This window comes from Astatotilapia calliptera, chromosome 7 (genome assembly GCF_964374335.1).
Source record: "Astatotilapia calliptera chromosome 7, fAstCal68.1, whole genome shotgun sequence".
NCBI classification, from domain to species: domain Eukaryota; kingdom Metazoa; phylum Chordata; class Actinopteri; order Cichliformes; family Cichlidae; genus Astatotilapia; species Astatotilapia calliptera.
The window spans coordinates 24,903,510-24,919,298 of record NC_137428.1 but is presented as its reverse complement, the minus strand read 5'-3'; the positions used below and the strand labels follow the sequence as shown (position 1 = coordinate 24,919,298).

General features: G+C 40.8%; 1 protein-coding gene across 3 annotated transcripts in view; it reads right to left on the bottom strand.

Moving 5' to 3' along the window:
• The window catches only part of unc5cb (unc-5 netrin receptor Cb), a 124,838-nt gene that overhangs the window by 56,374 nt on the left and 52,675 nt on the right, over positions 1-15,789 (bottom strand). For all 3 annotated transcript variants that reach the window (XM_026173823.2, XM_026173824.2, XM_026173825.2), the window contains exon 2: positions 3,509-3,739. In XM_026173823.2, coding sequence (XP_026029608.1) covers positions 3,509-3,739 — 231 coding nt within the window. The remainder of the gene's footprint in view (positions 1-3,508; positions 3,740-15,789) is intronic.

Here is a 15,789-nt window from a genome sequence, read left to right as displayed (position 1 = left end):
ACCAACCAATTTGAAATGGTTTATGGCCACATGTCAGAATGACGCTTCCTTCTGGAAACTGTGTAAATATAAGTTCCCTTTTTCTTTTGGACTATTTTTCCTTTGCACAGGCAAATGCACATGCTGTTTTACTTTTATAACTGGCTGCTGATCAAAAGAAACTCTTCAAATGGCCCCTTTACTCTGCATGTAATCACCGGCTCCTTACAAAAAGATCATGTACAATCATGCCACTTGTTGAGGTGTTAATCGTTTTTATGCAGTGTATTTTTTTTTAATGCTCATGTGCTACTTGTGGCTTACAGCACCTTAGATTCATGGGAATAAAAAACCTTTAGACATTACATATACCTGAAGCCACTTCAGCACCAGTGATGTAAGGCAGCAGGTAAGTTGGTTCATGCTGTGTACAGTGAATCAAGTCCTGTATTGGTGATTGCATTCCAGCTACTGATGACGCACACATTGTGCTTTCAGCCGGTAGGATTTCATGACGCAAACATCTTAAATTTTAAAATGAATGTCATTTGCGTCATTCAGTGCCTTTAAAAAGTATTCGCAACATTTACATTTATATGTTTTACTGCCTCACAGGATTGAGTCAAAGCTGATTTGTAGCCTTTTTAACAGAAGAAAAGTCCTTTTTGTAAGTAAAAAAAGAGAGAGAGAAAGAGAGATGTGTTTTTGAGGAAAGCTTTTAGTTGGCAGAATTACAGCTGTGTAATTCTCTTTCCATTTCTTAGAGGCTGATGTTCCTGTACTCCAAAGCATGTTCAGTGACAGGAAAATTGTGTCTTTTCCCTGACATGTGCTCATCAATCACATTTTCCCAAGTTTTTTTCTGGGATGTCCCTGTGTTTTTATTGTATGGTTTATGCTACAATACTGATCGAAGAAGGTGAAATCTTTTAAATAGAACCTAGTTTTATCTTTTTAACTATGTGCCCTTTAAAACCTTTGCACTATGTCTCTTCCCTTTGTTTGTGTATATTTGGGATAAAAGTCAAATATGTATACAGTGTTCCCCTGTATGTATAGCACTGTGCAAAAGTGCAAGGAGTAAAGAGTAAAAAATTTTAAGTTTTAACAATTTAATTGATTGTATTTAAAAGAAAAGTGGAATGGAATTTCTATCCTTTGTCTCATAAACATTTTTGATCTCGCAATCTCTTATTTTATGATCAGAACACCTTAACAGAGGTAAGACGAGAGAAAAAGAGAAAATGGGCTCAAGATTTACTCGTACAGAGGAAGATATCAGATTTCTTTAGGCTACACTGTCAGTGTTATTGACCATGCTGGCCGTATTCTATTGGTGCTTCTTTTTTGTCAATCTGGGGAAATCAGAGCGCAGTGGAGTGGGATGAGAAGGGCTACACACATCCAGTGAGCTCTTGTGGTGTTGTGTGTGTTTGTGCTGGGTGCAAGAGCATAAATGAATGAATGTCTTTGCAGTAAATAGCCTGTGGATATGGCTATGTAGAGTGGGTGCGTGTATGATGTGTGGGTTGTTTTCCGTGTTGATGCTTTTAGCTAAAAACCTTCTGACATAAAGGCTAAGAGCCACTGATACCTCACCCTCTTCTTTGTCATAATCATAACTACGAAACACAAGCTCAGATCGGTGTATTCTACCTAAAGTACACTAGGTCACAAAATAAAAGTATTTCAGGTTGGAAAGCGTGTTGTTTTTCTTGTTTTTTTCCCCAATAACTCCTTTCATGTTTGTGCTCACTGCAAGAATCCTTTTGTCTGTGTATCTGCTTTTGTATCTTGTACCACTGCTGTAATACTTCTTTTTTATATGCTCTGGCTGTCATCTTTAACACTGCTATTTTTTCCCCCATACTGTATATTGCAGTAAAATGGAACTTCAGAGGTATTTTATATTAAATGCCAAAGTTAAAACACGCTTTCCGATGTTCAAAGTGTATGCATATGTGTGTGAATTCACGTTTAAGTAAAGGAGAAACTATCTGCGTGTGTGTGTGTGTGTGTGTGTGTGTGTGTGTGTGTGTGTGTGTGTGTGTGTGTGTGTGTGTGTGTGTGTGTGTGTGTGTCAAAACAGTGGAATGAAAAGGGTAAATGCGATGTGATTGGTACCTGTGGGTGACAGAACGAACTCAATTTCCAATACAGCGGCTGAATGCAGCCAATCAGTGCTGGGCTGTTGTGTGTAATGGCTCTGGTGCCTTTGGGGACTGAATTCTTAAAAACAACCGTACCGGAGCTTCACTACCATCACTTCCTCTTGATGCTCAACAAAACAGGTACGTAAACAGACATATCCCAAAAAGTTGATTCTGTTCATCTATGCGCAACGTTTTCAGTGGAAGAAACGTTTCATCACTCACCCAAATGAACTCTTCAGTCTCAGCTGCATAATGACGGAAACTGGAACCACTGACTAACAACGAGGCACGAGCTCAGTTTAAAATGTAAATTGACAAGAACACTGATCCACAGTCAGGAATACTATTCACAGAAAATTGGGAAATGACTGCAATCACAGCACTGAAAGATCTACCCTTTTCTTAGTTCAGAGATGGCCGTTCTCTTTTCACATACGCAGCTTCCTTGACTTTCCCGCTCAAACCACCTTTTCTCCCCCGACAAGGATGTGACAACATCATCGCTAAAGGAGTGACATCTGGTCTGTAGGGGTTCAGGCCCAACAAGGCAGCTCTTCTGTGTTGTGCCAAAAGTTGCTTGGTATCCCCAAATTACGGCAATCTCCTCAGCACTTAATCGCGTACATCGTTTTGCTCTTGTGCCAGAGGACCCGATCCTCGGGGCAGAACAATTTTTGGTGTACTGTAGGGTGTTTTCAGGTTTGAAAGCCAGAAAAACATTTTGTTTTTGAGAAAAAAATGCATCTCAGCTGTTGCTAAAACTCCTGACACATAAAGGATCACTAATCTGTGTTGTTTATGAAGTTGAGGAAACCTGCAGAAACTGAAGAGGTCAGTTGAATGAGCGGCAAACTCTTTCTCCACTCCACAAACACTGTTTGAAAAACTTTCTGGAATATCCTTATCTGGAGTATTGAGCAGGCACTGAAACAAAATATACACACTCAAATGCATAAACGTATGATTGTGATGGAAATGATGGTGCCAAATGAAAGATACCTCACCTACAGTCTGAGTGGCAAGGTCAGCAGTTAAATATGCTGGACAATAAGATTTATAAGCAGAGATTCACATTGAGCGTATGTTTGTAAAGACACTTTTGTCAGAACTCATACTCATACACTTGCTTTTGGGAAAATATGAAAACATCATATTGTGATTCAAGGTTACGTTTCCAACTTTTTATCAGAACAACAATCTTCTGCGAACCTTAACCAACTGCTTTGATTTTCTTAAACGATAATATGAAACCAAATCATGTTTTAGCTGTCAGGATGCATTTCTGTGAAGAAAACAATTTTTATTAATGGTCTGTGCAGCATGATGTCTTCTAAAACAGAGTTGCTAGTCAGCACGTAGCCGATCTTTCTACTGACCAGAGTTCTCGTCAACCCTCTCCTCCACAGTGTGCTCCTTCTGGTGAACCCACTCGCTGTTGCACTTGAAGTAGATTTGGGTGGCAGGTGTGGCCTTGCAGTACAGGTTAACAGGCTTGTTCTTGACTATGTAGGCCTCCTCTGGTTCCATTAAAAACACGGGCAGCGGCTCTGGGGGGTCTGAGGGGAACGTTTCTGGCAGCTCACCGAGACCAATGAAGTCATCCTCAACTGTGAAGAGAGAAACAAACGAAGAATGGTTAGAAGGAAAGAGAGGACGAAGTGGAGAACAGAAGCCAAAATCCCAAGACAGAAAGTGGGAGGACGGGATGGAAGAGCGGAAAGCAGACAAGAGACAGTGGGACAGTATTATAACCACAGCCTTTGCATGGGATTATCCATGTGCACAGCACACAGTGAAATCCCTATCATTTGATATTTTGGAATGTTTACACAAGTGTATTTTAGAGCGCAGGAAATTCTGTGATTCCTCTCCGGCAATAAGACTGCCTCCTCGGTCTAACCACAATCAGCTACTGCTGAGAAGCGAGCACGGCAGAGCCAATAATGAGAAGCAGAGTTCAGAGGTCGACTCCGAGGAACTGAAATTATAAGCTGATCTATCCGTGTCTCCCATTTTCTCTTGCGCACACACGCTCTTTGCTTTTGTCACTTTCTCGCACACGGGCATGCGAGCACGCACACATGCTCCAGATCTAATGACCTCAGGCTTCTGGCCCATTTTATGCCATTCCTCGGATACTTCTGCAGTAGACAGATATGCTTCCCTGTAATTACAAGTCCCTTTCATCTCCCTGTCTTAAATCACATACACACAACTGCATGTGCATGCACACACAAACATGGAGGGAAGAAAAAAAAAAAGTGGCACAAATATATGGGTGTACACGCCCACCAAATGAGCCCAGCTAACTTTGTAACTCTTTGAAGAAGGAAGGATGAAGCCTATTGGCCATCCCATTTGTCACCTCCAGATCTGTTCTATTATTACCATCGAACCGGTAGACATTAATTATTCACAAGCGCGAAAGAAAGAAGGCAAAGTAATAGAGACAGAGTTACAGTGGGAAACATAAGGTGAGAGAGGGAGGAACACTGGGAGACACTCAAAGTAACTCAGCCAGACAGACATGGATTGAGTCATTGAAAGAGAGTTGCAGCAGACAGACAGTAACATAGCACAGGAGGACAGAAACAGGAAGGCAGACTGTTCAGATAACAAAATACTTTATCAGCCCATCAGTAATTCTTCCATGTCCTTCTATCTACCTATTTCTCTGTCCTGTGTGGACATGCTGGAGCCTGGTTGTCTGACAGAGGTTGCCTCTTGGATGCTTTGAGAGCACTAAATAATGTCTTGGCTGAGCAGATATCTCCCCATGATGTCTCCCTAATGTTATCTCTCCCTCCATACCTGCCACAGATTGAAGCTGATTGCTAGGAAATGAAAGGGCAGGAGGAGTCAACCAGAAAATGGCCAAAGCCACCTTCAGCAAGGCGGAGGAGGGGTCTGTCTCTGTCCTGTTATGATGCAGGTGAGGTCTTATAAGAACCTGTCCATTTACCATTTGCACATCCTGTTTTGTAGGTGTGTGATTGCATTTCATCAAAAAAGAGTAAGCTTGGATGTGTTTTTTATGGACTTCTAAGCTCCTGCTAATTGAATATAAGCTATAAGTGACCTTTGACCTTTGGGGTTTGTGTTTGTGTACGTGCAATAAAGAGCCACAACAAGACCATTAGTTGTTTTGATTAACTTCCATCATTCGCTATCAATTCAAGAAATAAGCTAAACATTGCGTGGCCTTTCCTCCCATGCATCTTTATGTACTGTAGGTGATGACTCTATAATGTACAAGTCTATTCAAGCAGACCTTGGCTTACACTGTTCTTTTCTGCTCTATCGTCCTCAGTCCACCCACATCCTCAGCCAGGGGACCCTGACCCAGAAACAGGCAAAGAGAGCCAAGGAAACTCATTAAAGACTGTGTTAGCCTTCTTTCACCCTCCATTCCTATTATCTCTCCATCTCTCCCTCTCGCTTCTGGCTCCGTCGCTCTGTCGAACTCTGAGGCAGCGAGATCTGAAACAGCCATGAAAGCGTGGCTCCCTTACACATAAAGAGACGCGTGTCTCATCTCCTCGCACACATACACCCAGCACAAGCGTTAATGTGCGCGAAGGCACGCACAAACTCGCTTACAGACATTGGACTTCATCAGCTTCCTCAGTGCAAGAAATAATAAATTCAAGTGAATGGAACTAGCCCTGCAGTGAAAAATCAGCCCAGAAATGGGGAAAAAAGAAACATGACAAAATGAAAGACCCTGACTCTTACCAATCATTCTGCTCCCCCTCAACACCCTGCATTAGTAGTTTTATGTTTGTGGCGTACATTTCCCGTATAAGAAACCTATACTCACATTCACTTCCCTGGACAGATTTGTTATTTTCGTTCTTTGAAATGTGACTGGAAAGCTTCTTCCTTGTCACCTACAGCCAGTGAAAGCTGGAAAGCAATGTGAGGCACCGTGCTGTAAGGCGCAAGTGGCTGGAAACTAGCATAGACCGAATGTACAGGTCTACAATGAGCAACCAGGGAAATTAAGAGGACGCATCCAGCGTCGGCCGAGTGCATAAACAAACTATGCACCTCAGTTCACAAAAAGTAGAAAATAAACAGACTGAACTGCAGGAACATTAATCAGGAACACTTGCTTTCTCTGATGTGCAAGGTTTGTTAAAAGGCAACATACAAGGGTCTATTTAAGCAACAACCTGTGTTGGGAGCAATCTGAAATTATATATAAGTGATAAAATTCTTCCTTTCATAAATGTGGGAGGACTTAGTTGGGTTGGGATTAGTCTGACTTGACAGTGTGGACTGATGCTAATTTGTTTTCATGCTTGCATAGTGGTGTGATGATTAGCACTGGTCACCTTGCAGCAAGAAGATCCTGGGTTTAAATCCAGTCTGGGGTCTTTCTATGTGGGCTTCTTCCCCAATTCCAAAGACATTCATTGGTCATTTTGGCTGTGTGTCTTTTTGTGTTAGTCCAGAAAGTGACCTGTCCAGGATGCATCTGCTTATGACAGCTGGGATGGGCATCCACCCACTATAACCCTGAATTGAAGAAGTGCAAGAAAATGGATAGATGGATTGTACTTGGAAGTTAGCCAGTTAATACGCCAGGTTTATTAACACCTCTAACCTGTTCATAGACACGATATGCTTGTGTGTTGATGTAAATTGTCCGTAATCTCTTTAAATACACTTTTTGAATCACGACTGTTTCATGATATAGCCAATTACTGATCCCTGTGTATCGCATTTTGTCAATCACTGCTTAACATCTCAGTACGTTCCACCTTTGCTCCCTCACCGAAACAATGCAGAGGGCAACAAAAGCTCAGACTTTTTCTTTTCCAGTTGGTGATAAAATAGTTTAGATGTTTAGGCACTGGCTTATTAAAAATAATGAGTGCTCGTGACAATGCACAGTTATGTTGTGTAATGGCAAATTGCATATTGCTTCTAAAGACCAAACATGCATTATGAAATACATTTTTAGTGTCACTGTCCTTTTAACAGGAACATTAATATGGCATGCCTCCAGTGTTTGATATGCAATATGGACTTTTCGAAGCATCTGCGATTCTGTAACTTGACTTTAATCAGAAAAAATCGAAATTGCTTTCATATCGAGTGTTTAAAATTTAATGAAATATGTCCTTGCAGCACTTTTATTCAAATTGTATTTTGCTCTGTAATTGGGGTAAGTTTTCCTAATGCATACTGTAACTCTTATTAGTGAATATTTTAAGACTCAAATTGAATATTACTTGAATTTTAGAACAATTTCACAACACAAGAACAAAAAGAATTTTGAAGACAAATGAGCTGCTAAAGAAAAAGAAAACCCTTAAAAATAAGTTTACTGGATGAATGGATACTGCCATTTTGCATCGTCAATGAATTTATTAGGTAGAAGGCACGCTGGTCTGGAAAATGGAAAGACACATCAGAATTAATCGAATTAATCCGAGATTAGTGAGTGGGAGTGAAGCAAGATAAGAGAAGGTCTTGGCAGTGACTCTCTATTTTGGCTTGAGTTCACTCCAGTAACTGTGGGAGTGCAGCAATATTAAGGGATGTTTACATTTTGGACATGAACAAATCATAGTCAAAACAGGCTCATAGCACTGGCACAACAACATATATTAAGACAGAGTCCCTGAGATAAGAGGTACACTAAAAAAAGAAGTGTCGCATAAATAAATCACAGTTGCACAGAAAAGTGGGAAACCCACATCAGAGAAGAAAGAAAGAAATTCATAATAAATATGAGATCATATTTCGCAACTTCAATGTGGTCAACACTGAGATTTTGCAAACATGTGAGCACTAACCACGTGAAGTTGACCATTTTGGACATGTGATAATCACAATAACAATGTAGGATCAAGTGAATGCTTCAGTTACACAGGCCTAGAAAGCAGTTTACGACTTTATTCTTAGAACCATATCAGGTCCAATATGGCAAATGGTTCTAATGTAATAGAAGCACAACATAACAGGAGAAACCTCTATGCAGTAAGCGCTAAACAGATTGCAAAACCAGCTAAACCAAGAGTGACCAGTTTAATTAGCCAGTGTTTACTTTGCTGGTTATTATTTTGGCAAGTTGATACTGATATTGCCAATATTTTCTTTAACATTTTTTGGCTTAAAATCATGTTACATGGACATCAGTTGCTCATCCATTGCCCCTTTGACACACACGCACACAGACACACACACTGCAGGCACGTCATGGATTGACAGTTATATTGCAATGCTGCTATCAAACGTTGATGGATGCACTGGAAATGAGTTGGGGTCCAATATCTTGGGCAAGGGCAGTTAGCCATGGATCGAACCACCGACCTGACAGTGGATGACCTGCTCTCTCTCTCTTAAGCCACTGAAGTCACAAAAACTTGTAAAAGCTCTTGTTCTTTTAAATTTTGTGTTTAGGTGCCAGCTGTAGCCAAAGTCAGTTCTTCGCAACAGACACTCTGGATATGTCCAAATCTGGAACCAGGGAGATTTGTGTGGATTTTCTACAGTGAGTAGAAGTAAATGGGATTTCAAAGTAAAACATTGAAACACAATATTACTACAAAATTTCTAGACTAGATGATAGGGCTTCAGTTTTCAAAAACCATTTCTGAAATGCTGAAAATACACTGAAAGGTGTTGTTTACTGATACAGGTGATACTTTTGAGTTTTACATAAAATAAATTCTCATTATACATCTAGAAAATAGCCTGTATTATGTACACTATGTTTGCTGCACATACTATAGAATGAACCGTTTTCCTGCACCGCATGCCTGGTGTGAATATTTGTAAGACCGTATATCTTATATCATATATTGCATGTGAGTGCTTCTGATAACAGCATTTCAATGCTGGGCTGTGACATCACCGTGCAAGATAAGCTGTCTCCATTTTATCTGTACTCAAGCTGATTTATTGTCCCAAAGAAAGCACTGTATCAGTTGGAAAATGTTTCCCTTCCATCAGCGGTGAGTCAAGCATGAAAAAGAATGAACACCAACATAAACCTCCTCTCTGTTCATACCCGTTTTATTCAGATTTGTCCACTTTGCTCTCCTCTCATTCCCTCTTGCCTTCTTCCTTTCACCTTCTTTTCACTCAGCCCTGTCATTCATGTATACATCCCTCGTCCAGATATAGAAAAAAGCTGGTTGGCTTGATCGCTGGACAAGGGTGGAGTTTTACTCGGCGGTGTTTTGCTACTTCGCTATGGGGAAGGACAAGAGGTGCTTTGCATCTGGGTGGTCAAGCAGAATAATAAACCATCCAGCTGTCAAGTCAAGTGAAGCAGGATAAGTAGACTGTCAATCAGATCTCCCAATAAATGTACTTTAAGCACACCTACCCATTATATTGAGTGAACATAAATCTATGGTAATGACTTTCCCCAGTCAATACTTGTTAGTATTGGATTAAGTAAAGACACATACATCCCACTGGCTCAAAATCGATATGTATGGCTGTTGGTTTAAAAGCAAAATCCTTTAGAAGCTCCATGAGAAATGGGCAGAATAAGTACAGGCTTCCTTCCACTCTGATGTCTCTTTCCAGCTGAGTGCTTTATATACACTCGTGTGTCTACACACATTGTCTGCAGGGTCCCGTCTCACACTTGGCTGCGGCAGGTATTTATTGATTACTGTTAAGGGCCAGTGACCTCTCCCTCGCCCCGTCCTATCGGAGCCTCTCTGCTGAGGCATGCAAAGCACACTCATATATCATCTCTAGGGAATCCTACCATCACACAAACTAGCAGGGGAGGAGAAATGAAAAAAAAGAAAAAGAAAAACAACAACAAGAGATTCCCTAAAAGTCAGCATTGAGCTCAATCAGTTCACTGCACATAGTCATGTCATTGCAGGCTGAAATCACAGCGACCTGGAGGCAGAGTTCACGTATACCAAATAAACAGAATGAATAATTAAATGTGCTCAGTATAGCAAACCCCAATTCATGGGTTTTATTTTTACCGGCGCATGTGATGTAATTGGAAAAATTAATGCGCAAACTGAGTTCGGCCACTGTGGTAAAGTACAAACACGCAGCTGAAAAATACCGGAATATTAAAGAATGGGAGAAAAAGAGATGCACATGTAAAGTTTGCACAATAATCAGCTTCCTAAACTTTTCCACAGCTTCCTCTGTGACTTATAAGTGGCCAGATAGGTGGAGAATAAAAAAACAATATTAAAAAATGCAAAAAATAAATCAGCAAATGCTGATTGTGGTTTTTTTTTTTTGTTTGTTTGTTTTGTTTTTTGGGAGGACAGACCCACTTCTGTCTTTGTGACTTTGCACATGCAATCATGTCTTTCTCACTGTTGGCGTTTACATGTTCTCTCTGATCATTATCCCCGACCTTCACTTGGTTCTCTCTGGCTGCACTCTGGCAGGAAGCAGCTGGCGGTTGCCAGGGTCATGCTAGGCCTTGGTCACTGCCTGTCCAGTTGCATGATGGTGCCAGAAAAGACTAGGTCAAAGCATCATAATTATCAAGGTTCACCATTTCATTTTTTTAAACACATTTTCACTGCCCCAAAAACTATATTTTGATGGAATAGAAGACTAAATTGAAATTTTTAGATCAACACATTTTTAAATATTACTGCCTGTGGTTGAAAACACACTGTGTGCCAGTCAAGCAGTTAATCTGGTCAGACTAGCTGGTAATAGAAATGAAATGATGGATTGAAGACTAGAAACTGCTCTATGTTTCTCAAACCAAATGTAATTCTATTAATTAATAATTATTCAGTTACGTGATAGGAGACACTAAAGAGGTGAGAAGAAGCACGAGAGAAGCCAGAGACCTCGACAAACGAGATAGGTGAGCGATCTTTTTAAACTAAAGAAAGCAGTTTATTCAGTGTTCATCCAACGTCTGCTTATGAGATTTTTCCCTTTACAAGTGGGAACATGAACACTGAAAAGTAACTAGGAAAAAACAAGGAAAAAAACAAGACAATTAAAATGTATGTGTAAAGACCAATAGTTTCAATTCAGTGAGCAAGTGGTTGAATTGCTTTGATGCATAAACGAGTACGACTATTGGCAATTAAAGCCCATTTAGATGATTTATGTTTCTCCTCTTTATTCTTTTATAATGTTTGAGAATGTGTTTGCATTCACACTTGTTGTCTTACAACCTTAAAGTTGCCATTAACTTAATGCATGACCAACATTTTACATATTTAATTTCATTTTGGGGTGTTATTTTAGCTCCCCTATCCTTATGTGTCACATTCTCTGTTTTTCTATTGCTTTTTCTAAATGTTTTTTTCTCCTCAGTCTCCTGCAGTTACGATTACCTTCTCATTGGATACAATATGCTCCCCATCCACCCCCCTTTCCCTCCCGCATGTGCTCATGGATGAAAAGTCATTTCGGTGCTTGATTGGAGAATGATGCTGCTACTTAGAGAGTCAGTCCATCAGCACTGAGGGAGGAGAGCGCAAGGAGACAGAGAAAAGCTCTGGAGGAGAAGTGGCTCCCTGGGGCGTTGTAGCTGTGATGGGTGAGCTGTCAAACGCCCCATTGTCCAAATTACCCAGCAAGCACCATGCCGCCACCCAGGACTAATTTATGGTGCAGCAAGGCACGGCACATACATTGCTTTCTGAGTTTACGGGAGAGAAAAAGAGAGGAAAAAGGTGTAAGGAACAAGTGGGCTGTTCAACCTAACCCATTCCAAAGAGGTACAGCGGGGGTTCAAACACAGACAGTACAACACAAACCCCAATTAACTTCACACAGGATGGGTATTTGCCATCTTTATGCTTCAAGTCCTCAATGACAGGTGTCAATATGAATATGTGTCATGCTCCCGCGCCTCCATGCCCACCCACAACTCGAGCACTTGCATTCACTGATGCACAAACACTTAAATGATGTTTTAAAGCAGCCATTGCATACATAAGCCCCATTGCTTGGCTTCACTTGCAGACATAACGACTGGTCCTTTTATCGCAAAAATGGCAAGCCTATTCACTTGTCACATGTCACACCCCTGGGTGCCCGAAACCAGACAGGGCCATCACCCTACCCCATACTGACCAGCGGGCCATGGAGTGGAGCTGTGCTTGTCAGAAGGAGACGCGCTGCACTCTCTGACCCCTCACTGTGCCCAACGCCTTGATGCGATGCCTCTACTTGGCTAATTGGCCCATAGCAGTAGGCAGCCTGTTTCTGCCACTAGCAAAAGGCCAAAAGGGCAGACATACAAACAAAAGATGACAACAGATGCACAGGATCATCTCATTAAAAAAAAAAAAAAAACTATGATCAGAATAAGCTACACAACTTATCAACAACATAAACTCTGGAGAAATTAATTGTGCATGCAAGAAAGTGTCAGCAAAATAATCTCATTTACATTTGTTTTTGCATTTGACATTTGGGCATTTGTTTTAAACGTAGCCATAAAGCGGTTCCGAGGATTTCTCAAATACCTCACATCAGCTTTAGAAGTGGTTTACCAATGTACCCGTGTCTTCAAAAAGACAGTGAGAGAAATCTTACGCCTTTCACCACCAGTGTAGACTGTCTTCACACTGGAGAAGAGCTGCTCATCAAAGAAAATTAACAGTAACAAACTCATTTTCAGCACTAAATTAGACTCCTGAAAAGACATGAGTACCGACAAGTAGAAGCTGCCAATCTGCTCATGAGCTACACTTCAATATTTGTCCTGTGTATATCAAAACATACATACATCTGCTATACATGAATTAATTACTCTTATGGCCTTTTGTTACTTGCATGTAAAGCTCAAGAATTGTCCATTTTTCAAACTCCTTCAACCTTGCCTTAGTGTAAAGCCATTGATAATTTGGACATATGCATACAAAGAGATTAGTGTGATTTCAGCAGATTTTTGAAAGCAGAGTGTTTATTATACCATGTCTTTCTGCTTTGAATTACACCGCTCCTCTACTGTGCAGCAATCAGCTGAAGATGACACGTGACACTGCAAATACATTCAAAAGTTCTGAGTGGAGGACTTCTAAATGTAAATCATTTGTATTATATTATATAGACATTAAGACTCAAATTGAATTTTTGTGTATTTTTCTATGGATTCACAAAGCAATAGCGGTACCATTGATACAAGACAGCAAGGTTAGAGAAGACATAACAGCGATATACAGGTGTAGCGATGAGGATCGTAACTGCGTAACTACATAGAATCAAGACAAGGCAACCATCTCATCATTTCTCAGTGATGTGTTCTCATTTTATATGCCTTCCTCACACATATATTCTAAAGCACTCGAATGTCCAACCTCACAAAAATCCCTAGCAGCACTTTATCTGAAGGACATTACAGACTGGAAGTGTGTCAGAAAGTGTGAGACACCATCCCCAGAGCATAGTCTATTCTGCACGTCTGTCACAGAATCTGGCTGCCTGCTTATTCCTCTGAGATGCACGGGCACATAGAGCCCTCATGCCCACATCAACCTAAATCTTATTCTCACCATCTCGTCAATCAAACTGCAAAGTGAGAAACCATAAAGAGACATACGGTGCCTTGAAAAGTTCTCTCTCTCTCTTTTTTAATGTTCTCTCCACAATTGTGCCTTCTACTGTGTTCCCAGGCCTACCGCTGAGCTGAGGATTTGTGTATTTTGACCTGCAGCCATCTACTAAAGACCTCAGATATGATGGGAAATGAGAAGATCAGGATTTGTTATGCGCCGTAATATACCAAACATGGGTGTATGCTCTAATGCGGGCTTTGATAGTCTAACCATGGGTGTGTATGTGGGTGTGTTTGTGTGTGGAGGGGTGAAGTATGCGTTTGCATGTGTGTACATGTGTCTTTGTGTGATGGCTGAATTAATGTGACAAGGCAGATGTAATGCAGAATCATAAATCTTAGCCCCGGGATCACTAGAGGGAGAGCAGGAGGTGATATATTGAAGGGCAGAAACGCGCACACACCCACACGCACAAATGCCGCCATTATGATGCTGATAATAAAAACAAGAAGCCGACCGCAATAGCCAGCTAATAGACATGACTCCGCATCTAGGCCTAAGGGCGATGACATGCACACACACATGCAAGTGACACCAGATACACACCGAGAGCACAAAACACAAACTCTATCCGCTTTTCCAGCAATTTATTATGCCGCTTTGGGCCTAACAGCTCAAGTGTTAGATATGGCTGTAATACTGTTAAAATCTTAATACTGTTACACAAGCTCGCTGTTGTACAACATGCTAATTCTTTATTTACAGTGCAGAGAGCATTAGATGGCAGTAAAAAAAAAAAAATTGCAACAGTGCTTCTGTCGAGAAAACTGCAACCACTCACTTTATCAAAAACACAGATGAAGCCAGCAAGTGTTACTATAAGTTCTAAAAAGCCTCAGTCGCAAAAGAAGACTGACCAGCTGATCAGTTATCAGAGTGTGTCCCAACAGTCTGCTCAACAAAATCTGACAGCTGTCACCATCGACTCACTTGCTTTTATGCTGTAAAAAAGTATTAGCCACTACAAATCCATCTTGTGCTTCCAGATACATGACTGCCTGATCCAAAGACAATAAATGTCATTCACTTATAATATAAAGGCTGATTTTTCTATGTTTCAAGCTTTATTCCTATAGAAATATCTATAAACTATATAGATAAACTATCTATATTATGCACACATACAGTAGGCTGGTTTAGCTACGAACACAATCCCCCTCTGAATTTAAGCAATAATTAATGCATTTCTACTTTTCTTCAGCATTTCTGACAACAATTCATATTCAACTTGAATTTACAGTCAAAAACTTACATCTCAGCAGGCCTGCAGCATATTTGCTCTTCCACGTAGATTAAGCGTGTTATTTTAAAAATGGTGAATTCGTTCGAACAAGAGGAGCTGCACAGCAACACAGTCAGAATTGCAGCTTGTTTGGCTGCTTTACAAATAGTTCTGCGGTGCAGAATTTTTCCATTGTATTTCCGTACCGCTAGTGTGTTCTCCTGCATGCTTATTTAAGGGTAGCCAGGACGCTTGCTGGGCTTACGCCTAAAAAGAAAAGGGCTTTGTAAGCATTCGAGGGTAATTGCACCACGCTGGTTTCTGCACACAGGCTACATTACATACATGTGTAATTACTGTAGGATTGGTGACTGTGTAGTTTTTGGGTGTGCCAACACCCATTAGCTCACATGCACTTAGATCCATTTGGACTCCCTTACATGCAAAGCCCTGGCAAAATTGGTTTAAACAGCCCATGATGATTATGAAAATGAATCAGCCCATTTCATACTGTTCCATTCCCTTGCAATAACATCTTGAATGATCCTCTGTATCCTTGCTTACTCAAATATCAAGTAATGAATCATTTCTATACAATCCCTGCCTTATGATCCAATGTATGCTTCTATAGGTGGTAGAGCAGGCTTAAAGATGGAGTGACAGTGAGGAATCTGCAGTAATTATGGCGCTACTTCATTGTATAACAGACACAGACAAAAGTGGACATGTGATGCCAGTGCTGCACACTCATAAACCATGCCACTATGCTGCTATGACCCTGACCAAACCTGGTATCACAGGATCATATCCTGACTGCTTCCATATCCGGCTGAGATAGATTGCAGTTCACATCTGGAAACAGAGTGCATCTGAAATATATCTTGACTGACTACTT